The following is a 25,059-nucleotide window of genomic DNA, read 5'->3' as shown; positions in this document are numbered from 1 at the left end:
AAGGAGGACACCCTCTGCACACAGGAGCTACTGATCTGAAGGGGAGCATGGTTTCCTCCCTCCCTCCTGGAAGCTATGGCGGCCATCTCCTTGGTTCTGATGGTATTCAGCGTGAAGTTGTTTGCGGAATACCATGCCTCGAGCCTCTCTCCCCTCATGCTGTTTAATCTACTGTGATCAGGCCCACCACTGTTGTGTCATCAGCACATTTGACAATGATGTCTGAGTGGTGGGAGAGGATGCAGTCATACGTATATAGGGTATACAGGAAGGGGCTCAGCACACAGTCTTGCGGGGGTGCTGAGTGTCAGGGTGGAGGAACTGAGGGGTCGCACTCCCACCTCTACCACTTGTGGATGCTTAGTCAGAAAGTCTTTTATCCAGTCACAGGTGAAGGGTGGAAATTTCAGGTCAGTCATCTTTTTGACTTACAGGTCCCTACAGGATGGTATTGAAAGCCAAGCTGCAATCCACAAAAGCCATCCTGACGTAGGTCCCAGGTTTCTGCAGGTGGCTCAGGGTGGTATGCAGAGTAGTGGTGATGGCATCAGCTGATGACCTGTTTGCCCGATAAGCAAACTAGTGTGGGTCCAAGGTAAGAGGGAGGTAGGACTTGAGATAGTGGAGGACCAGATGCTCGAAGCACTTCATAGCTTCAGAGGTTAGTGCCAACGGCCTTAAGTCGTTAATATAACAATTACGTTAAAAACAACCATTATGATGTGTGAGGCTGAAGGTTGGTTACACTATAACAGATCTTGAGGTTTATGAATTCATTTAAATTTGGGTTTGAAACATTTTGCAGCTACTTGTGCTTGTACCGATTTCGAACACTGCTTTCAATAAGCCCCTCTCACATCTGCAACAAAAAGCCTGTTTGGTTGTGATAAACAAAGCTGCATGTTGCAGGCTACTGATTACATAGCAAAGAAGTCACAACAGGTGCAGGGCAATCACAACATTTTGAAATGTTCAAAAAATGTTGATAAACTGCAAACTGTGGTAATCTGCTGCACATGGTTTGGAGGTATGTCCATGTGTGCTGGGAAACTAAATTTTGTTCAGAACCGCACACGGTATTGCAGTGTGTGTGCTGATAACTGAAGTTTGCAACATACACAAAACGTAATGCAATGTGACTAATGAAGCGTATGACAAGATCTTTTGCAAATCTAACACACACACATGGAGACAGACACATGACGTATGCACAAATGGGTACACAAACACATTGGCACACGCAATACAAATTTTCACTTATTGACAAAGAACTGTGCACATGGCACTCACCCCTCAAAAAACACCACAGTTTATAATTGCATCCTTTGCCATATGCAGAGGCTAAAATCATAGTAAGAAGTAAGTCCAGCATTGGTCCAGAGGCCTGATGGTGCCGGTTCTCATCTCCGGATTCTGTAGCATGATGTATACGATAGTCTAGAACTCGCCCTGGACGATATGCCACTCTGACTGCCTTGTCCAAGGACAGACAGGTAGTCTGACGAGGAATCAAACCCAAGCCTACTTATTCACAGCCCATCTCCTGATCACACTGAGATTTCTGCTCCACCAAAGTAAAAAAGCAGGCAAAACCAACAGCAAAAGTATGACTGCTTTTGTAATCAAGTACTCACAAACTCTCACACTATCAGCAATTACTCCCTGCGATATTGTCATGAAGTACATTAAATAGAAACAATTATCACCTCATTCTTGTCACACATATGGGAGAGCCTTTAAAGTTGAGGTATTCATTAACATTCACTTTAATGATCCTTAACTAATAAAATCTTACCTGCATCTTGATAAGAAATCAAGAATGCTGACTGCTGCTTACTTCCATTCGCAAGGAGGCAGAAAAAAAAACAAACACGAAAAACAAACAAACATACAAATTTCATCCACTTGATTAGCACAGTAATTCCTCAGGTAAACAACTTGCTGGTTTCATTATAACAGACACTGTTGTTTTCATGCATTCATGTTGTAACGAAGTGATGAAGTGTCATGCGAAGGACACTTCATCCAATCCAGTTTAAGTCATAGTTGTGATGTGTGTGACAGTTATGCTTTTCATTTATTACTCTGTTCAACCCATTTCCCCCCCCCAGAATCACAAAACGTTCACATTCTGCTCTGCAAATCAATATTTCGTCTCCATTTGTATGACCCAATGCTTTGCGCTGGTCATAGTGTTTGAGCCTTTAAAATATTCCTCTTGTTTCTATATGAGAATGACTGAAAAGAAACACTAGTTGTGCAACTTTCCAATGCACTCAGAGGTTTTGGTGATTTTTTGGGTTAAACTGCTGGACCAACTGCTGCATATTTGAAAGCATCCTGCAAAACAGATGATGGTAATTACTGAAAGAACTTTTCTCAATCAGAATTATTCTGAAACTGTAATTTCAGCTCTACTGCAGTGGCCCACAGTTACCATAATAGTATAAGAATGACAGTGTGTACGTCAAAAGCTGTACCTTGACTCTGTGACTTCTTCTCTGCATCTCGCTCTCCAGACGTCGTTTCTGCTGACTTTCTTGGCGCAGTCGGCGTTGGAGCTGCTCCTGCTGTTGTCTCATATTTTGTACGCTGCGCTCCAGCTCTAGCACTCGACGCTCACTCAATGCTGGCAAGTTAGCCAGACGAGCTGTATCTCTCTGACGTTGGCTTAAAACCTAAAGTACAATCATTTAGATGTTCAGATGTTTACAGTTCAGATATACAGAGTATAAGGTCATAAAAGTCTCATGTACAAGTAGGGCTGGGTGATACGGGAGAAGAAATAATATTTTTTCCCAGTATTGATTGGAATTTCTCATAGCCTAATTTTAATCACCCTGGCAGTTGATGATGACTGAAACTGTAAGAAAACAAACAAACAAACAAAAAAAGCAGGGTTCATTTGTTAATCTTTTGTCTTTTATCTATATATTAAACGCCAAGTGGCTTCTGTGTATGTGTGTCTAATGCTGAACACAGAGAAACTGGGGAAAGTTGACATTTGCCCTTTGAAATACTTACGTATTTTGGTTCAAGGATGAATGCTGTGAAAATGACAGTAATAGATAAAAATAATGATAGATAATAATAGTAACTGATCCATTTAGAGTTTTAACTACACGGGCATTGACATTAAGCTTTTTAGTGTACTTGTCCTATGGACAAGTAACCCTGGCAGGACAACCGTGAGTGAGATTCAAATTAAATATTTATCACATATACTTTGCTCTGACTTGTCACTTAATAAAAACCTGTCATACTTCTTTTGTTTGTAAGTACTTCAATATTCCAACATAGGAATTGCAGCTGAAATTTAAAAATCATTACATTTCAACATTTTCTGGGACTGAGATTCAGATTAAGTATTTATCACATCTACTTTGCTCTGACTTGTCACTTAATAAAAACCTGTCATACTTCTTTGATTGTAAGTACTTTAACTTTAATATTCCAACATAAGAATTGCAGCTGAAATAGAAAAATCATTACATTTCAACATTTTCTGGGACTGAGATTCAGATTAAATATTTATCACATCTACTTTCCCTCTTTTAGTTTTTGGCTTTAGTGTTCTGCAGTTTTATTTCAGAAGATGTGGCAACAGAAACAGTTCACCTGTGGTAATACAGGGAGACACTTACTGCCTTAATCCAAATGAAAAAAACTAAAAAAAAACTAAAAAAAAAACTTCACTAAAAGACACAAAACATAAATAATGCATGTCCTGTGGTCTTACAGTTTTTCAAAATGTGGTGGTGATGGACAAGTAATGATCCTGACATTTACTTTGTCTTCTATTTCTGTAACTGCAGACTGTATGAAACCAACATAGTTCATGTTTTGTGAGGTCAGCTTTATTTTATTTATTTATTTGTTAATATATCCATTCCTACCTTTGAGGCCTGCAGCATTTTCCAAGAAAAAGGGTTGGGACAGGGCAGTTTATTGTTAATGGAAGAATTAGTTAATAATATTTACAGCCAGTTTTCTTGGGAAATGTCAGAGGATGAATACATGAATATTTCCAACTCACCGCATATTTCTTAGACTTTATTTACATCAATCATTCAAAAATACAAACAGTGTGGTACTTTATGGTAAATCTGTGTCATGTAGGCAGTTGTCAAAAACTAAATGTCCATGCTGGAAGAAGCCAAGTGAGAGAAGCCACCAAGACACAACTTTGGAAGAACGTTTGGCTTCTGTGGGTGTGAGTGGAGAAACTGGGAATATAACAACATTTTTATTTTATCATCATTTTACATACAGTCCCTAATTGTTTTTATTTGTGGTTGTTTCTGTTCCACTTCTGAAATTAAAGAACTGCTATAAGGAAAAGTGTTAACATTTTATTGTTTTTTTCAAACTTTGTAGTAGAACAAACACAAAAACCAAACTCTTATAAAAAGAAGGAAAAAGTACACAAACATGCAGGAAAAACTGAACAATGCAGACTGATTTGACTCGTGATTTTTGAAAATAATAAGCGGTAACTTACTTCGAAATAAATGAAACTCAGAACTGCAGCCTAATAATTTTGAAAAATAAAAATCAGCAGCTTGTATTTTTATTCAGACGAGAGTTCATTTCCTCTTTTTTCTCCTCCTCAGTCACGTTTTGTGCTTGAACATAAAACATCTACATTAAGTCATCTAAAATAAATATCTGTGGAAAATAACAGCCTGTTAAAGTTCAGAGTTCTCAGCTGCTTTATGTGATTTTCTGCTTCTGAACATCACTGCAGAGTTTCTCCACATCAGTTTTTTTTTAATCACACGTGTAATTTTTATTCTGTTCATTCATATATTCTCATTTTAAGGAATTTTGACCAATTTATTTCATCTCATAATTTCAGTATAACTGTTACAGACACTTGCACACGGTGTGAACAGGACGTACCGTCAGAACAGTCCAGAGAGAAATAAAGGCAGCGCCACAGTTTAGTTTGTGTCGTTTTTCACTCTGTGCTCAGCGCGCTCCTCCCCCGCCCCCCTCCTCTCCCTCCTTGGAGCCAGCCGACTCGCGCACGCACACACGCACACACACAGAGATGGCTGCAGTGATCGGACCCAGTCTTAAATTTAGACGGCTTTAAGCAAAGCCGCCCGCTATTTTTTCTGCGTCTTTTTCAAAAATTGACCGCTCAAATGACAGCAGGATAGCTCGCTGCCTAAAACCTTGGTTCCCTCTCCCATCTGCTCCCGTAAATTTTTAATCCCGTACCGTCCCAATCACGTGATAAATAGCAAAGTTGACACCCATCCCGTGGATGAATATATTTCAGAATCTATCACTGATTAGCTATCACTATTTCCATGCACAAAAACACAGGTGTGGCAGTTATACCTGAACTTTGCTCTGAGCAGCAGCGATCTTCCTGCGACACTCCTGCACTCTGTTTCTATCTGTTGTACTGATTTCTCGCTCTTGTTTCTCCAGATCCTGTAGCTGTCTTTGGGCTTCCTGGAGCTCATGCCGTGCTTGTACAGCTTCACTCTCCAGAGCAGTAATCTTATTGCTGTACTGTTTGTTCAGGGCCTGAGCTTCCTTACCTACAATACCACACAGATGCACACAATTTATTTACCATAAAATCATAAATTCTGTAACTGAAAACAAGTCAATGAAGGAGGGCTTGGAAGACAGATGTAACATTTACAGCAGTGGTTCTCAAGCTGTGGAGGAGGCCAACCCTTGAGGTTGTAGAGCTATCAGGGAGTGCAGATGAATCATATCAGGTCTAGGAGCATGCAATGGTGTCACATGTTGCCACATCCACATGACAGAACCACCCTGGGTCCTGGATGACAACTCAAACAAACAACGGGTTCATCCATACCTCTCCAATGTAGCCATCTACCTGTTGCAGCACATAATACTTGGAAGTCCACTTGGCAGTTTCCCAGTGGCTGGGTTCCTAAAACACTGAGGCACCTGTGCACTGATCACACAGGGAAGTGAACCACATGGCGTGGAGCTGACATTCCCTCACAGTGCAAGTGATACTTTTTATCCGAGTCTCCCTAAGTAAGTATTCATTTGACAAAAAAAAAAAAAAATCTTCCCAAAGATATCCAAGAATGCTCAAAAGGGACCTAATACCAAAGACATTCAGGTCTCACCACCATAATTAAAGCCCCTTTCCTTCTTTCACATTTAACATCCATAAAGGCCCTGTCACACCTTGTCGATTTACCCAGCGTATGCTGACAGCCCCGTTTCCACTGAGTGGTCCGGGTCAGTACTGCATGGTATGGTGTGGGTCGGAATGGTTAAATCTGGCTTGGTTTGCGCTTCCACCATCGGCAGAACCCTGTTGTTTGGCTGGAGGAACACGTAAATATTGGCAAGCACATCATCGAGCACACGGACGCTGTCGCATTGCCTCTCCGTTCCACACGGAGGCCAAGCAGAGTAATTTAAATTTTTTTATTTTATTTTTGTCTTGGTGGATCATGGGATTTATTTTCAATGCATGGAGTATACTGAAGAAATGACTGATGCCTGTGGTAAACACTGATGTGAATGAATGAGGCGCTGTGACTCTTTTGACTTTTAAAATAAGTTAACTGTCTTGATGTGGCACAAAGCGTCAGTGTCCTCTGGTTCAGGCTGAGAAATGTACTGGGAGCAGACAAACACAGAGGGACTTCTTTTAAAATGCTACGTTTCTTCAGCCACGACAAGAAACTCAAGTATTTTCAGACGCCATTTTCCAAAATCAGGACACTTTATGTGGATATGTTTTTGTCAGGCTGTGATGATGAATCAGACTGAAACAAACAGGTCAGATTAAGACTTTATATTTACTCTGTGTGTGTGCAGGGGTGGTGGCCAAGTGGTTAGTGTGCTTGGTTTCACTGCAGAAGGCTCCCGGTTCGAACCCCACCCCTGCCACATTTCGTGCTGTGGCTACCTCGAATGAAAACAAGGGAGCAGCCGAAGGCACTTACCATTTACTCCGTGTGTGAATGGTTTAATATTTGAAACAGTCTGAACTGCAGCTTTCAGTTTTTCAGCCAATTAATAGACTGCATCAATGAACGTAGTTCGACTTATTAGTAACTTACAAGAAACGTGTGTCAACAATTGCAAAATTTACCTACAACTTATGGTCCGCGTGTGCAGAACATGAGTCATACGCTGGCATACATCGAAAATCTTGTGCATGCCCAAAATATTTGGCCGTATTCACCTTTTTACAATGTATACCAGCATACTTCAACATGCTCTTAACTCATACAAAACTTACCCATAACTTATTAGATGTACAACAGCGTATGCCAGCATTTTTAATATGCTCTGCAAATGCTGGCTAAACTGTCAAGGTGTCACAGAGGTTTAAAGTTAAATGTTTCATACCTTGTCCTTATTCTAAGTAAAACTTAAAAGGGTCTAGAAAGGTGTCCTGGTGAACTTGGACCTTCCACCATTGTGCCATAATCTTGTTTCTGCTGAGACTGAATTTTCAACATGTTAAAAAAATTTTTTTTCATCGTGATCTCTGAAATATTTGGGTAATCCCTTGCATTTCTGTGGAGTCTAACATTTCCACCCATGCTGGAACATCATTAGGTGGTCTTCTGGAAGTGACATGTTGTTGTGGTTGTTTATGTACAAATTGCATGGTACAATACAAGCTCAAAGCATTATGTCATCACGGTGACACCTAATTGGCATGTTGTATCATCAAACCTGGAATCTAGAGGCAATAGTGATCTTCACACTATGGACTGTCATGGTTGTACAGTGTGTGCTTCTGAGATGCACCCTGGAAATTGAGAATGGGACTTCAGGTAAGAAATGCAAGGACCTTAAAGACCTTGACCTTTGTACCCCTGCAAACACCTCCAGACTTGCTTTATCCCAAGCCTTTTTCATCGCAGCCTTTTCTGCCTCCGGCTTTCTTTTTCTTGGCTTTCTATCGGGGTGAGCCGTTAAACGTAACGGGCCTGCTTCCAGTTGCTTCATGCGGCATCATGACAACGCAGTAATGTCTGCGTCAGGTGCGCGCAGCAGGAGAGCAGTTCTTGTGCAGGGTTGCAGGGCTGATTTCTGTTATAGTTTATCTTTCTTCCTTTGACCGCAAGCCACTTGTGCACCCATGAACGAACCGTCCATGAGTAACTGTGGAGATATCTGGAGTTATATTTGATGTGGACATATCCTGTCTCTGGGAATCAGTCTGTGAGCAGGACTTTTATGGACTTTATTTAACACAATTATGAGAGAGTTTGAGGGGAGAGCGAGTAACTGCCTGCAGCCAGCCAGTTTTTTTTTTTCTTTTAATTGTTCACATGTGCGCGCGTGAGCAAATCGTCCCTGAGTGGACTGGAGATGTCCGGACTCTGAGCATTTTTTTTTCTGTGCTCTTTGAGTGTGTAGTTTTACTGCATTGTGTACACGGTATAAAAATAATCCTGCATGATTTATACTTTGGGAACAGTGGAACACAGCAGGAATCAGAAACTGGCATTGGGTAACGCTGTATTGTGAGGGAGTGGCTTCCAGTCACGTTGAGCACTGTTGCTTTGCCCTGACTTGCATTGAAACCACTTCCTTTCTGCATCCTGTGCTCGACACAGAAAAAATTCAACATGTTTATTTTTTGGCATAAGATTCACTTCATCCTTTGCATCCCTCATGGTGTTCTGGCGTTGAGCTACATTGTCTCGGTACTAGGTTATATCCACGTGGCATTGTCATGGCATCACACGACGCAACTCGAAGTGGACCAAGTGTGAAAGGGGCTAAAGTGAACTTTTTTGTTGAAACGAGATGAGTGTGCACACGCGAAGGAGGGAGGGACAGAGGGGGGCATTGAGCTTGGTGACGCGAGCAGGAAGAACTAGACATGAAGGCATCTGATTAGCTTTTTGAGAGCGCACCGCGGGACTTAAACTGGTCTGAGTTTTATTGATCCTACAGCTGCTACACACGTCTGATTTTAGGATAGACGGACCATTTCACCAATATAACAAAAAGTGTTTCTGAACAGAGTTACCTACCCATGCTTTAACCCAGCCACTACACCCTGGTATTGAGGCGGGTGCCATTACTGAGCTTTTACCGAAATTAACAGAATTTGACAGTATCTCACTAGGCGTGCTGACAAAACTCATTACGTCTACAAAAAGCACAACCTGCTTATTTGATCCTATACCAACAAAACTGTTTAAGAACCTGTGGCCCTTGCGCTAAATGTGCTGGAAATGATTAAACTCTTAACTTCTGGATCTGTTCCTAAATGTTTCAAATCTGCAGTGATTAAACCATTAAGAAATGTAATCTTGACCCTTGTGTATTGAAAAACTATAGGCCGATATCAAATCTATCATTTTGCTCTAACATTCTTGAAAAAGTGATTTCACGGCAGCTCGTGGACTACCTTACCGAGAATAATCTTTTTGAGCCACTGCAGTCTGCTTTTAGAAAATATCATTCCACAGAGACAGCTCTCACTAAAGTGGTGAATGATTTCTCTTGCAATAGATTCAGATACCACTACTGTTCTGGTGCTGTTAGAGCTCAGTGCTGCGTTTGATACCGTGTATCATCATATTCTACTCGATAGGCTGGAGAATCATTTTGGGATTACTGGGAGTGCCCATGCATGGTTGACGTCATACCTGACCAGTCGTTCTCACTGTGTTTTGTACAATAACACTACCTCTAACCTTAGTGACATGAAATTTGGGGTTCCACAGCGGTCTTTCTTAGGCCCCCTGCTTTTCTCCCTTTATAAAGCACCCCTTGGGCACATATTGCGGCATTTTTGGGTTACCTTTCACTGCTATGTTGATGATACTCACTTATACGCCGATAACCGCTGGTAATCTCATCCACATAAAATCCTTAGAAGATTGCCTTGCATCAGTGAGAAGCTGGATGTCTAGTAACTTCCTACTTTTAAACTCAATGATGCTTCTTGGTCAAGTGAGACATCGGCATCAATTTGACCAGTTAACCAGTGTCATACATCACACTGGCAAAGTGAGGAACCTTGGGGTAATTTTTGATCCTACGTTGTCCTTTGACCTCCACCTTAAAGCTATTATGAGGACTGCTTTCTTTAACCTGCGAAATATATATATATATATATATATATATATATATATATATATATATATATATATATATACACACACAATATAAGCTTCATCCCATCCTGTCTATGGCTTATGCTGTGACCCTGATTCATGCGTTTGTCTCTTCTAGATTGGACTGCTGCAATGTTCTATTTTCTGGTTTACCGCAGTCCAGCTTTAGGGGCCTCCAACTGGTTCAAAATGCTGCTGCCAGACTTTTGACACAAAGCAGAAAGTTTGACCACATTACACCCATTTTGGCATCTCTTCACTGGCTTCCTGTCCCAGTGAGATCAGATTTTAAGGTTCTGCTACTAGCCTATGAAACTGTTCATGGACTGGCACCTCCCTACCTAGCTGACCTAATTAAACCCTACATGCCAACCCAGGCTTTGCATTCTCAAGGTGCAGGACTACTTTGTGTCCCTAAGGTGAATAAAAAGTCTGCGGGTCACACAGCTTTCTCTTATCGTGCCCCTGTTCTGTGGAATGACCTCCCTGCGTCAATAAAACAGTCAGATTCTGTACAGACTTTTGAGTCCAGACTTAAGACGCACTTATTTTCCCTTTCATATGGCTAGCATACTGACAGTATGTTTCTATGCGGCCTCAACTTTATCTAAATTCTGGGTCTTTTAGTGAAGCTTAGGGCTACTGGCTGGCGATCACCTTAGTATTTCTTCTGTTTTTCTTGTTGCTTAATGCTGACAAATTATACTGTATTTGTTGCCTTTCTGATGCTTGATTCTGCTTTATTTCTTTTCTCTCTGACGTGTGGCTCCATCCAGAAATGCGTGTGGTATCTGTTCAGGAAACAGTCCTGTGCACCGGCAACATTTCCTGTATGTTCGTTTTGTGAATTGTTTTGTAATTTATGTCTGCAGCATGGCCCAAGCAAAGGGTCACCCCTTTGAGTCTGGTCTGTTGAGGTTTCTTCTTCAGAGGGAGTTTTTCCTTACCACTGTTGCTCTGGGGGTTGGTAAGGTTAGACCTTACTTGTGTGAAGCGACTTGAGGCAACCTTGTTGTGATTTGGTGCTATATAAATGAAAATAAATTGAAATAAAAATTTAGTTTAAAATGTAGTTCTGCCCCTTCCTCTTTGCAGCAGCTCTCAAGCTCCATCAGGATGGATGGGGAGCGTCTGTGCACAGCCATTTCCAGATCTCTCCAGAGATGTTCAATCAGATTCAGGTCTGGGCTCTGGCTGGGCCACTCAAGGACATTCACAGAGTTGTCCTGAAGCCACTCCTTTGATATCTTGGCTCTGTGCTTAGGGTCATTATCCTGCTGAAAGATGAAGTGTCACCCCTGTCTAAGGTCAAGACCGCTCTGGAGCAGGTTCTCATCTAGGACAAGGGTGGGCAACTTGTTCCAGAAAGGGCAAAGAGCGTGCATGTTTTCTTTGCAGCCACTGACACCACCAGGTGATTTCACTGATTAACTGATTCCATCTACTCAAAGTGATATTAATCAGTGAAATCACCTGGTGAAGTCAGTGGCTGCAAAGAAAACCTGCACCCTCTTGGCCCTTTCTGGAACAAGTTGCCCACCCTTGATCTAGGATGTCTCTGTACATCGCTGCATTCATCTTTCCCTCAATCCTAACTAGTCTCCCAGTTCCTGACACTAAAAAACATCCCCATAGCTTGATGCCACCACCACCATGCTTCACTGTAGGGATGGTGCGTGGTTTCCACCAAACATGACGCCTGGCATTCACACCAAAGAGTTCAATCTTTGTCTCATCAGACCAGATTTAGTTTCTCATGGTCTGAGAGTCCTTCAGGTTCCTTTTGGCAAACTGCAGGCAGGCTGCCATGTGTATTCCACTAAAGAGTGGCTTCCACCTGGCCAGTCCACCATACGGGCCTGTCTGGTGGATTGCTGCAGAGATGGTTGTCCTCCTGGTGGAGCTGAACTTGTTGCATTTACATATGATGGAGGCCACTGTGCGTATTGGGACCTTCAAAGCAGCAGAAATGTTTCTGTACCCTTCCCCAGATTTGTGCCTTGAGACATTCCTGTCTCTGTGGTCTGCAGACAATTCCTTTGAATTGAATGCTTGATTTGTGCGCTGACATGCACTGTCAACTGTGGGACCTTATATGTAGGCAGGTGTGTGTCTTTCCAAATCATGTCCAATCAACTGAATTTACCCCAGGTGGACTTAAGATGTAGAAACATCTCAAGGATGATCAGTAGAAACAGGATGCCCCTGAGCTCATCATTTCATCCATTTTGGACTAAGGCTGTAATATAACAAAATGTGGAAAAAGTCAAGTGCTGTGAATACTTTCTGGATGCACTGCAGGCAAGAACACAGACCTCCCAACCTTGAAGGAACTTTGAATATCACGCGATCAGGGGGGACAGGAGGCAAGATGGAGGACCGTACACTGGGATGCACATCCAAGCCGTGGGAATAGTGTACAGGAACAAATGTGCCATGTACGGATTAGAAGTCCCCAGTCCCGATGAGAGACATCAACAAAGGTGATTGTGAACATGGCTAAGGTCCTCTGGGACAGCTGTTAGCTAATTCAAGTGTTGTCTCTAAAAATCTGATAAATTCAATCAACTGAAAGGTTCTATTTTAGTTACCATTATCATATAATTGATAAACAATTCTTCAAGAGGTGGGGCACAACTGTTTTTCCACTTTTAAAACGGGGCACAAAAGAAAAAGTTTGAAAACCACTGCTTTACAGGTATTGTAGTTTAAAATTCTTCAGTTCTCGACTCGTGTAATGAGCCTGTATGTACATACGAATGGATGCATTCTTCCTCAAAACAATTTCCTGCACTCTTCATGGTTCATTCTATATTAGGCAAGAAGATATGAATCATTTAAAAAGTATAAGACATCCAAATGAATCTTAGAAAATTTTATATGTAATAATAATGCATTCATGGAATACTAGTAACTTCTGTTAGCATTGTTCCAGATGATTCAGTTTCTTGTGATTTTTAATATCTAATGAATTTAAATTAAAAATAAATTTGTAACATGAATACTACAGGATTAAACTGACAGTCATTAAAACTTATGATCATCTGACTTCAGTTCTATTTGATATTATATTCAATGTTCATTCACAATTTTCAGAGTTTTTCATTTGTCTGAGCCTTTAAACCACTTGTGAAGTGTTTGATTTGATGGGGAAGGGGCTGGCCTCAGAAACAAAGAAAACTCACTTCAAACTATGGGAGTCCGGGGCATCTCCACCAGAAATTTTTTAAAAGAGCAAGTCAAATTTTGTATATTCGGGTGAATTTTAATGAGTATGAAGCCCTCTGAAACAAATAAAAATCACTTCAAACTGTGAAGTAAAAACACATTATTGATTATGGGAGGTCTGGGGGTGCTCCCCCAAAACATTTTTAAAAGAGAAAGTCAAATTTTGTATATTCTAGTGAGTTTTAATGGATATGAAGCCCTCTGAAACAAAGAAAACTCACTTCAAACTGTGAAGTAAAAACACAGTATTGATTATGGGGGGTCTGGGGTAGCACCCCCAGAATTTTTTTTTTTAAAGAGCAAGTCAAATTTTGTATATTCGGGTGAATTTTAATGAGTATGAAGCCCTCTGAAACAAATAAAAATCACTTCAAACTGTGAAGTAAAAACACATTATTGATTATGGGAGGTCTGGCGGTGCTCCCCCAGAATTTTTTAAAAAGAGAAAGTCAAATTTTGTATATTTCAGTGAATTTTAATGGGTATGAAGCCCTCTGAAACAAGGAAAAAACACTTCAAACTGTGACGTAATAACACAGTACTGATTAGGAGGGGTCTGGGGGATCTCCGCCAGAAATTTTTGAAAAGAGCAAGTCAAATTTTGTATATTCTGGTGAATTTTAATGAGTATGAAGCCCTCTGAAACAAATAAAACTCACTTCAAACTGTCAAGTAAAAATTCTTAGTCTTCTGTAGTATTTTCATCGGTTCTAATCTGGTAAATGCGCCAAAAGGGTGCTGTGTTGCTGGCTGTACAGTCAATAAAATACAAAATTAGGGCCTAAAGCAAGTGACAATGTTGTTCTGCTGTGCACTAAATAACACTGTCACCAGTTTTGAAAATACATGCACACTGAGAACCTCAAAACTGGCTTATTCACATTTAATCAGTAAAATGCTCTCACTCGTAAAACAAACAAGGGCTGCAACTAATGATTATTTTAGTAATCCATTATTTTTTTGATTCATCTTTTTTTGTTTTGTTTTTTTACTTACATGTGAGTTTTGCCATTTTTTCTTTGAGTTATTATTAAAAGGCCTTTATCACGCAACATCAACATCTGAGCTTGTAACAAAGTTATGATGTTATATTCTCGTCAAAAACATTAGTATTGTTTTGTTTCATTTTGCACATACATACATCACCAACACACCACAAAGAGATTTCCATCAGATTTCACCCAATTATGAGCATTTTTAGATGCCTACAGCAGCTATCTCAACCACTGACAACATATTACAGCAAGAGTCCACAAAAGTATTTTAAAGGCCTGACTAAAGTGTAATATGTGATCTTTCATAAGATATTTTCATGAAAAAAGACACAAATGTGTAGTTTCTTGTGTAAAAACACAGCTTAGGTGTAGTTTGAGCAAAACAAATTGGCATTAAACTTAAATAAAACAGGGATGAAGTGGAGGTTTAATGCCGCGTTCACACCGGGCGCGATCAGACGCTACAAATTCACAGGGGTCGCGTGGCGACAGACGCGCCACCATCGTCCGGTGTGTCGCTCTGCTTTTGCTTCGAAAATTCGCCCCGGTGCGTCATCAAATAGGAGGAGCTTCCATTCCGCTCGCCGGCTCCGGTTGTCAGTCAAGTTAACATGACGGACCTTGATCACATGGAGTGAGTTGTTGTGGAAAGCTGACAAACGTCATGAGACGTTCCCAATTCAGGGTGTATCATTATTTGCTGCAGGAGCTGCGTCTGGATGACGGCCGCTTTCAGCGGTCCTTCCGCCTCTGCGGGACCCAGTTTGAGAACCTCCTGTCCCATTCACGCGCGCACATGTAAACAATTAAAAAAAAGAAAGAAAGAAACTCTGCTGCCTGCTGTGGGGCTGCAGCTCGCTCTTCCCCCAAAAACTCTGTCATAATTGAGTTTAGAAACCAGTCACCATTTGTTTTATTATACATCTGTGTAGGTAATTAATAAAATATTCTCCACAGATGATTCGCTCGTGCGCGCACATAAGACAAAAAAAAAAAAAGAAACTCAGCTGCTTGCTGTGGGGCTGCTGCTCACTCTTCCTCAAAAAACTCTGTCATAATTGTGTTTAGAAACCAGTCACCATTTGTTTTATTATACATCTGTGTAGTTAATAAGTAAAATAATCTCCATGGACGATTCGCTTGCGCGTACACGTAAAATAAAAAGAAAAAGAAACTCCGCTCTCGCTGCTGCGGGGCTGCTGCTCGCTCCAAAAACTCTGTCATAATTGTGAAATAAAGGACAAAAGAGACATAAGTCCTGCTCACAGGCTGCTACCAGATACAGGACATGTTCACATCTTCAGTCAAACTCCAGACATCTCCATGTCACTACATATGCAGTCCCTGACTGGTCATCGCGGCGCGACGAGACGAAAAAGTTCAGATTTTTCAACTTAAGGAGGAGGGCAACGCGACGTGATGCGACGCAATATTGCGCCACAAACACGCCAATCATTCAAAATCGCTTCACTCACGTCTATCGCGTCGCGCTGCGTGACTTGGCGCCAAAACGCGTCATTCCATAGGGATTACATGGCAACCTGTCGCTGCTGTCGCTCGCGTCGCGCCCGGTGTAAACGCAGCATAAGAGTCACTAGGTGTTCACAGGAAACATTTATTTCTATATTTATGTTCATTGTTAGTTGGTTTTATCTTTCTGTTGTGCTTTATCAGGATCTTTTTGTCTGTTTCTCTAAAATTGTATTGTAGCATTATTAGTTATTATTACTATTATTGTTGTTGCTATTATTATTATTAATATATAAATAACATAAATAAAAAAAATTACAATTCGTAATACATCTGACTCTTTTGCAACAACAAATGCTGAGCCTAATTATTATACAGAAAACAAATGCACACAAACTGTGCTAAGATGCGAACAGCTTAATGCTAACTTTAAGACTGAAAATGCCATAGACATGCTAACGCGTTAGCATCAGTCCCGTTTTTAACTTATAAAATACATCTATCAACTGTTTCAGAAGACCATAACAAGTTGGTTTAACATAAAAAAGGTAATTATTACTCACAGATATATGCTCTTTAGGGTTTTAGCGGGGCAAAATTAAGATAAAGCGAAATAAAACAACAAACCATTGAAGCAGCGAGTCGGATCAATGCTTCATTGGTTCAAAGCAAAGCCACGACCTGCTGTACTTGGGGAAGGTCTGCCAATGTTCCCACGAAGACAGGGAGGAGAAGGACCGTGGCTCATGGCAAGCGGAGAGGAGTGAAAATTCACACAGTCCCTTCCTCCACGGTGCGGTGCCATCCACGCTGACATTGCTGCTGCTTTGATTAGCGAAGAATGGGATGTTGCTTTGACAGTGACAGTATCATATTTCGGCCCCAAAACACACATGACACCACGTGCGCGCGAGTATGTGTGGTTAAATTTTCCAAATGACGGAAATCCGTTGTGGTGACGGAGAACTTTAACCCATGTGCTATACCTACCTTATTGTATTCGAGGGCGTGGTGATGGAGTCGCTTCGAAATGCAACCACTTCACGGCTCGTGTAACAAATCAACTCGCTTCGGTTTTATTTCCAGTAACGGCGACCTCCATTATTGCAAAACACTACGGAATTCTTTGGTTTTCAATCGATTTGTGTCAAAGTAAAGCATTAAAATAGTTTTTTAACTTAGCAATTGACAACTTGTGACAGAAATGACAAACTGAATTTCGATTTTGACGGATTTCCCTCATTTGACGGACAACTAGCACCCATGCATTCCTGGCATAAATTACATTATAGTTTGTATTAATAAAACTATTCAAGATGCTTATTGAGGTAGGTAACAAAGGTCATAGAGAATATAAAGTCCTCACCTGTTTTCACCAGCTCCTTGATTAGTTCTTCCTTCATGCGAATGGTGATGGATAGTTCTCTGATCTTCTGTTGCGCCTGAAGTAGGCCCCACTCTGAAACACTTTCGAAACACTTCAAACTTTCGCGTGCAGAGGTGTCCCCAGAACTGCAGTTGGCTACACAAAGATCAGAGAAAGACTAATGTAATATATGTTCTGTACCTTCAAGTGACTCAATCATCACAACTAGATAGAGGTCAGCAGGAGACTGGACACAGTCTAAGTCACTGTATGTTCGCAACTTGTTACCACACTTTCTCATCTTATTCTCCAATGTGTTTAGCAATATATTGCTCTTGTCAAATCAGATGGAATGGATGTGTCAGCTGTCAAGTAGAGACCTGTGCAGTCAGATTCAAATCTTACCATATTCATGGGCAAAAGAGACACTGGACACCCTCGCTCAGTGCACATATAGGGGCCAGATATGGTACACTTACATACAGAAAGCTCTCTGTCCACTTTAAATGGTATAAATGCTGCCACCCACATACTTCTATATGTCCTTTACATGGATATTTAAAACATCCACTAGTTGGCATGGCAGAGCCTCTTGAAACTTTCTGACAACACTAAATGTTAAGAAAGTCATCATCACCATTATTTCTATCGCAAAAGAAACAAAAGAGTTGGCAGTGATGTAGATGGTGGTCATCTGTGCTGCCACTAGATATTTCACAGCAAGAAAATATATATATATATGTGTGTGTAAAATATTACACCAGCCTTCTTTGTGAGGTACTTTTGCTTTAAGGTTGTGTCTCGCTTGAACTTGGGCTACAATGCCCCCAAGATTACCACTAGTATTGCTTCCTTTATTCTGTCCCTGCATGTTTTCAGAAACAGACACAAATATGGATGAATTGTATGCAGGATGCAGACAGAAGGCTCCCTCTGTATCCCTATTTAACACTGAGCCTAAACGATCCGAAAGGCTCATTGCTATGAGAATGCAAATCTCTGCAATACACTGGACACTAAGCTGGTGAAGCTAAGAAAGAAAAGTAGCACAATGGTCACATGTTGAGATACAGCATCCTTACAACTGGCCTTCTCGTGGACCAAACACAACTTGACCAGAGCATGCAAGCTCTCTCTCACACACACACCCACACACACACAAAACAGTAAATCTTGCCATGAAGGAAATTTAAAATAAATATTCTGAAAATGCTGAAGGCTGCTCCAATATTCTGGGACATTACAGCGGTCCCTCACTATAACGCGGTTCATCTTTCGCGGGCTCGCAGATTTTTTTTTTAGTACAGTTTTGCATGCTTTTTTTTTTTTTTTTTTTTTTACAGTGCATTTTGTTCTGCATCCTCATCAAGCAGGCCGGTCGCGGCACCGTGAAGGGAGAGCACGCGCATTGTGTTCTGCGTGTCTGTTTATAAGAATCTTCTCGCCCCGAAGAAAAAAGAGCACCAACAACTACCCATAACTGTGTTCTTCACTCAGAAAAAGACACCTGCACCGAGGTGTGACTCAGTGGAAAAAGAGCGGCGCCAGGACGAACAGGCGCAATCAGAGGAACTGTGAAATACTGGTCAGTCACTATTAATAATTTCTTATGTGTCCAACCTCGTTGGTTGATCGTTAAAAATAAATTTGTTAATTCTAAAAGCCACCACCACCAGAAGTGCTGCTGGTGGAGTGTCCTTGCCTCAAGTGGAGGAGTTTAAGTATCTCGGGGTCTTGTTCACGAGTGAGGGACGGATGGAGCGTGAGATCGATAGACGGATCGGTGCAGCATCTGCAGTGATGCGGTCGCTGTATCGGACAGTCGTGGTGAAGAGAGAGCTGGGTAGGGGGGCAAAGCTCTCGATTTACCGATCTACGTTCCGATCCTCACCTATGGTCATGAGATTTGGCTCATGACCGAAAGAACGAGATCGCGAGTACAAGCGGCCGAGATGAGTTTCCTCCGCAGGGTGGCTAGGCGCTCCCTTAGAGATAGGGTGAGGAGCTCGGTCACTCGGGAGGAGCTCGGAGTCGAGCCGCTGCTCCTCCACGTTGAAAGGAGTCAGTTGAGGTGGCTCGGGCATCTTTTCCGGATGCCCCCTGGACGCCTCGCTGGAGAGGTGTTCCGGGCACGTCCCACTGGGAGGAGGCCTCGGGGAAGACCCAGGACACGCTGGAGGGACTACATCTCTCGGCTGGCTTGGGAACGCCCTGGGGTTCCCCCGGAGGAGCTGGGGGAGTTGTGTGTGGATCGGGAGGTCTGGGCGGCTTTGCTTGAGCTGCTGCCCCCGCGACCCGACTCCGGATAAAGCGGAAGAAAATGGATGGATGGATGGAGTTCTAAAAGCCATCATAATTATTTGTAGGAAAACGTTCTATTTTTATTTCTCAAAAAAATGTTTGGGCCTGAAAACAGGTCTGTCTTATTTTTCTACTAAGGTTTGAACATTGAGAGTGTTTACACATGAGAGAAAAGTGAGAAAATGTTAATGCCTGTTTGAGAAAAGTGTATAAAGTGTGTAGTGAGGGGTTTTACAGCCTTAAAACGTCTATAATAATTGTAAAAAATAACGCTGACTACTTCGAGGATTTCACTTATTGCGGGCTATTTTTAGAATGTAACTCCCGCGATAAATGAGGGACCACTGTACTGCTAATGACTTAGCCCGTCTTTCTGGATTTGATGGAAATCTGTACAATAAAATACTTTTCTTTTGTCTGTACTGATTAGTGCAGCCATATGCTGAACATGACCTCACTAAGTGACCTTCAAGCCAGAAGACTGAAAATAAAAGAACATTTAAGAACAGAGGTAATGACTTGCTTGTCATGACAACCGTAATGAGTCTATTTTGTCCATCAACATGAGGATCGTGTGATGATGCAAGCTGCACAGGGTGTAACTGCAAATTCATGTACAAAGTCTTCGAAACACTAATCAGCTCATTTATTCCCTGTGTAACACCTGTGTAATTAATGTCACGTAACTCACATCTTAACAAGAACATGCCTACATTCACACCACTGATGCTATGTACAGGGACAAAATGTAAAATAAATAAATAAGGGATCACAATGACAAAAAAAAAAAAAAAACACTGTACGAGGGCTGTCAATAAAGTAACGGTCCTTTTTATTTTTTTCAAAAACTATATGGATTTCATTCATATGTTTTTACGTCAGACATGCTTGAACCCTCGTGCGCATGCGTGAGTTTTTCCACGCCTGTCGGTGACGTCATTCGCCTGTGAGCACTCCTTGTGGGAGGAGTCGTCCAGCCCCTCGTCGGAATTCCTTTGTCTGAGAAGTTGCTGAGAGACTGGCGCGTTGTTTGATCAAAATTTTTTCGAAACCTGTGAGACACATCGAAGTGGACACGGTTCGAAAAATTAAGCTGGTTTTCAGTGAAAATTTTAACGGCTGATGAGAGATTTTGAGGTGATTCTGTCGCTTTAAGGACTTCCCACGGTGCGAGACGTCGCTCAGCGCTCTCAGCCGCTGTCGTCAGCCTGTTCAAGCTGAAAACCTCCACATTTCAGGCTGTATTGATCCAGGACGTCGTGAGAGAACAGAGAAGTTTTTATCCAGATATTCCACTGTTAAAGGAGATTTTTTTAATGAAAGACGTGCGGACGGATCCGCGCGTCGGGATGCAGCCGACGCGGTGTGGCGGCACAGGAAAAACACCTCCGTGTTGATAACCATTTGTAAAATCCAGGCGGCTTTTGATGGCTTCCAGTGGAGTGAGTATATGAGAAATTGTTTAACAGGCAGGACATGTTCCAACTTGTCCTTAAGGCTTTCAACAGAGGTGTTTTTCCTGTGGCGGAGCGTCGCGGCGGCTGCGTCGCGGCGGCTGCGTCCCGACGCGCGGACCCGTCCGCACGTCTTTCATTAAAAAAATCTCCTTTAACAGTGGAATATCCAGATAAAATGCTGAAACCGACTTCTTCTAAAACGTCTCTGTTCTCTCACGACGTCCTGGATCAATAGAGCCTGAAATGTGAAGGTTTTCAGCTTGAACAGGCTGACGATGGCGGCTGAGAGCGCTGAGCGACGTCTCGCACCGTGGGAAGTCCTTAAAGCGACAGAATCACCTCAAAATCTCTCATCAGCCGTTAAAATTTTCACTGAAAACCAGCTTAATTTTTCGAACCGTGTCCACTTCGATGTGTCTCACAGGTTTAGAAAAAATTTTGATCAAACAAAGCACCAGTCTCTCAGCAACTTCTCAGACAAAGGAATTCCGACGAGGGGCTGGACGACTCCTCCCACAAGGAGTGCTCACAGGCGAATGACGTCACCGACAGGCGTGGAAAAACTCACGCATGCGCACGAGGGTTCAAGCATGTCTGACGTAAAAACATATGAATGAAATCCATATAGTTTTTGAAAAAAATAAAAAAGACCGTTACTTTATTGACAGCCCTCGTATATCATCTAGAGGTGCAAAAGGCACCTTATATAGCCAGTGGTGGGCACAGTTCCGCTAATTCACTAACTACCAATTAGTGAAGCTAAGTTTTTTGTTAGCAGATTAGCTTTTCAACTAACTTCGAAAACCATCAGCGGACCAATTAGATTAAGCTAAATTTCATTCCACTTACTTTCAGTCCACTGACTTTTTTTTTTAGCTGGCATAGTTAGTAATGCCTAACAGTCAAAAACAATTGTAAACTCTAAAATCATACATGTTAGTTCTGTCTGTTACATGTTTTGCAGCAGTCAGGCAGCTGTGAGGAGCTGAGCTCAACCCTACCCCAGCAGAAGAGGCCTGGTTGTCAGGCTGCTACAAAAAAAAAGTCATTTATATTCAACATACATTGCCCCAGATGTGTGGCAGAAGAGAAGCAAAGCAAGGCAGTTTTTACTTATGGTTTGATTTATAAACAAAACTAATTCTGGACAGTTTATCAACTTTAATGTCAACTGTCATTTTCACAAAGTGAAACTATTGCACATATCTTTAGTTTTAAGTATTGCACTAATTCTGAAGGTTTGAGCATTAACACACACAGATGCCAAAAGGCATTATGGGAAAATGAGCCTCCTCTCATCACTGGTTGGTTGGGTTATTTATTTGTAAAAACCAACACACAAGATACTGTAACGCATGTGTTGTTTTTTAACAAATAAATGTGTATTGGTATATGTGTATTTTTTCATTTGTAAATAAAAGGCATTTACAAAACTGAAAATTCTGTTTAAGTGTGATTCATCGCAATGAATAGCGACTGTGTGATCGTTGGTTGCTATTCACACTCCCATACAGTAAATGGCAGTGTTGTATGCATTTTGGGTCAAATTGCACAGAACACTAAGTCCTTACAGTAGTGGGTGGACTGCACAAACACAGAAGCTCTGACTCGTTGGTCATGTTGGGTTTGTGATCGCCTTTGATTTTACTCAGAAGCGTCGGTGGTGCTTAAACTCAAAACTGGCTTATCAGTAGCTGCAAGTGTTCCAGAGTCAATACTAAAAGTTAGCGGTTAGCTGTAACTTCTGCTAAATTCTTTAGCGGTTTATCGGTTTAAGCATTATAAAAGTCATCTTTTCAGTTAGCAGATTAGCAGTTATCGAAGCTATGTTTCTGTGTAGGCTCTCAGCTGTCTAGGTGGTTTCCGTAGTAGAGAAGCTTGAATCTTCGACTGGACTGGGTTGCTTGACGCGAGGACGTTTCGCTTCAAATCGCAGAAGCTTCCTCAGCTTCCTCTTTGAGGCATTCTATGTTCTAGGTTTGAAAGAGGGGTGAAAGAGGCATTCTATGTGAAACAGTTGAAACTCAGCCTTAACCGGGGAGGGGGTCTGAGACACGTTTTGTCCCCTGTTTACAATGGGGTACTCAGATCAAAGCAGTTTCAGTCTTTTGTTCATGGTAATGAGTCATTCACATCATCAGGAGAGGCGTCAGTCCCATCGTTAGGAGGGATAGCTACCCTGTCATTAGGAGGGTGCTAACTAGAGCACAATAGGTGCTAATTAAAGCAATTGTTTAATCACTAGCCAATAGCAGTCTGCCTCTTGGTAGGAGGCGTCTGGTTAGGTTTAAAACTCCAGCTTTTGTGGCTTCTGTTTGTTCTTCTTGACAAGGGTCAGACAGAAGTCAGACTACCAGAGCAAGAATTTTAGCTGAGGAAGCTTCTGCAATTTGAAGCGAAACGTCCTCTCATCAAGCAACCCAGTCCAGTCGAAGATTCAAGCTTCTCTATTATCGAAACTAACGTTTTGGTTAGCTGTGCCCACCACTGGATATAGCACAAAACAGATTTAAGAATTTAAGGTTTTTCGGGTAGATGTTCAGTTTACTCATTTATTTTGAGTGAGCCTCCCAATCAATTACTCATGAAATGTGTTTATGCAGCAACCTCAGGCAGTTAGACTTACATGCTTTTCTAACTGAATTGGAGAGATGATCTGTCTCAAGAAGCTGTGACCCCACCACTTTTCCACCCGGTCCATGTCGCCCTATCAGCATGTCCCTTTTCATCCAGGTTGGGTTCACCTGCCTGACAGATGCAAAAGTATTGCATTAAATATTTGGCCGCATAGTGCATATCCATATCCACATACTAAATTTGCATTGTCTGCAGCCCGCTGTGTCTGTGACATGTGCACAGAGTTGATAGACTCCAGTTAAGTCAATGCTTCCTTTTCTAAAAAAAAGTGTTGATGCAAAGTACATGGCTCCTTTATCATATGTTCAACAGAAATAGGCATTTGCTTCTGGGTATGTCATTGAGGGAGAAACTGGTCAAAAAACACCAACATGTCATAAAGGATCAAAACAGCACAAAATTTATTTGAGTGAGAATATTAAAGGATTATTAACCGACTGGGAGGTCTGTACGGGGAAATATCAAACCGACGTGTTGTCAGTACGGACCCCGTACAGACCGAGCAAGTGAGGTTAATAATTTGTCTATTATATGGCTATTATATATATAAACATGCAAACTTACAGTATCGCCCGAATATGAAAGCTGCTGACGGCTCGTAGTCCGACTTGTTCGCTTCACCTCCATGAAGAACTTGCTAACAGATGGTCCGGTCGTTAGCTGGTAAGCTTTCAATCTGTGCGTTTTTTCAGTTGCTGTTTAGATATTTATGGAGTACGTTAAATGTCCGACTTAGTTTTTCTAATCGTGCTTTTAGCTTCTGGTTTGTAAAAAAATACGCGTTTCAGACTGATTGTCATGGAAACCGGTCCCATATGGGAAAATATCTGACCAGTAATCAGCCAATCAGAGCGCGTGTAGCGTCACAGCCATATAATAAATATTTTTATTCCATGTACAACAAAATCAAATAATTCAAGTACAATATAAAGCACATCTAACACTCCTACTTATTCCAGCACTTTACTTTATCCCTTTCATTACCTCCACCATCCAAACGTCTTCCTCAGCCAGTAAGTAGAAGTTATGTATTAAACTCTGTCTGCCTGTTTGTGGAGGCTAAAACTCAAAAGCAGTTTAAGGATTCCAGCAAATTTGGTCCAAATGAGATGTGTGTTTCAAAGAAGAGGTTGGCAAAATTTAGTGATCTGAATTTGCCTTAAAACAGTTTTTATTTCCCACATTTTTTGAACACATTTTATATTAGCTTGCTGAAAAAGTGATTAATATGCCCACTTTAAAGCACAGCTATTAGCACAGACAAAGCTTGATTCCACGTGAGACATACCTATGTCTGTCCTTGATAAGGTTCGAGTGACTGCCCTTTTCTTCTTTCTCCTTCATTTCTGCAGCTCCTGTGACTTCTTGTTTCTCGAAGTGATCAGAGTCACGCTCTCCACATGATGCCCTGCCGAAGCAGCCAGCTGCACTGAGCTGTAGCCCACAGACATAATTACTCAACTGACCCAAAGAAGCATGTAGTGATATTTTCTAGTAAAAAC

General features: G+C 41.6%; 1 protein-coding gene across 2 annotated transcripts in view; it reads right to left on the bottom strand.

Annotated features, from left to right (window-relative positions):
* Positions 1-25,059, bottom strand: part of kif7 (kinesin family member 7) — a 75,069-nt gene that overhangs the window by 27,040 nt on the left and 22,970 nt on the right. For both annotated transcript variants that reach the window (XM_034189359.1, XM_034189368.1), the window contains exons 9-13: positions 24,846-24,991; positions 23,547-23,668; positions 17,163-17,318; positions 5,350-5,555; positions 2,481-2,678 (exon numbers count right to left, since the gene is read on the bottom strand). In XM_034189359.1, the coding sequence (XP_034045250.1) occupies positions 2,481-2,678; positions 5,350-5,555; positions 17,163-17,318; positions 23,547-23,668; positions 24,846-24,991 (828 nt within the window). The remainder of the gene's footprint in view (positions 1-2,480; positions 2,679-5,349; positions 5,556-17,162; positions 17,319-23,546; positions 23,669-24,845; positions 24,992-25,059) is intronic.

This window comes from Thalassophryne amazonica, chromosome 2, assembly GCF_902500255.1.
Source record: "Thalassophryne amazonica chromosome 2, fThaAma1.1, whole genome shotgun sequence".
NCBI lineage: Eukaryota > Metazoa > Chordata > Actinopteri > Batrachoidiformes > Batrachoididae > Thalassophryne > Thalassophryne amazonica.
This window is presented reverse-complemented; position numbering and strand designations above follow the sequence as displayed.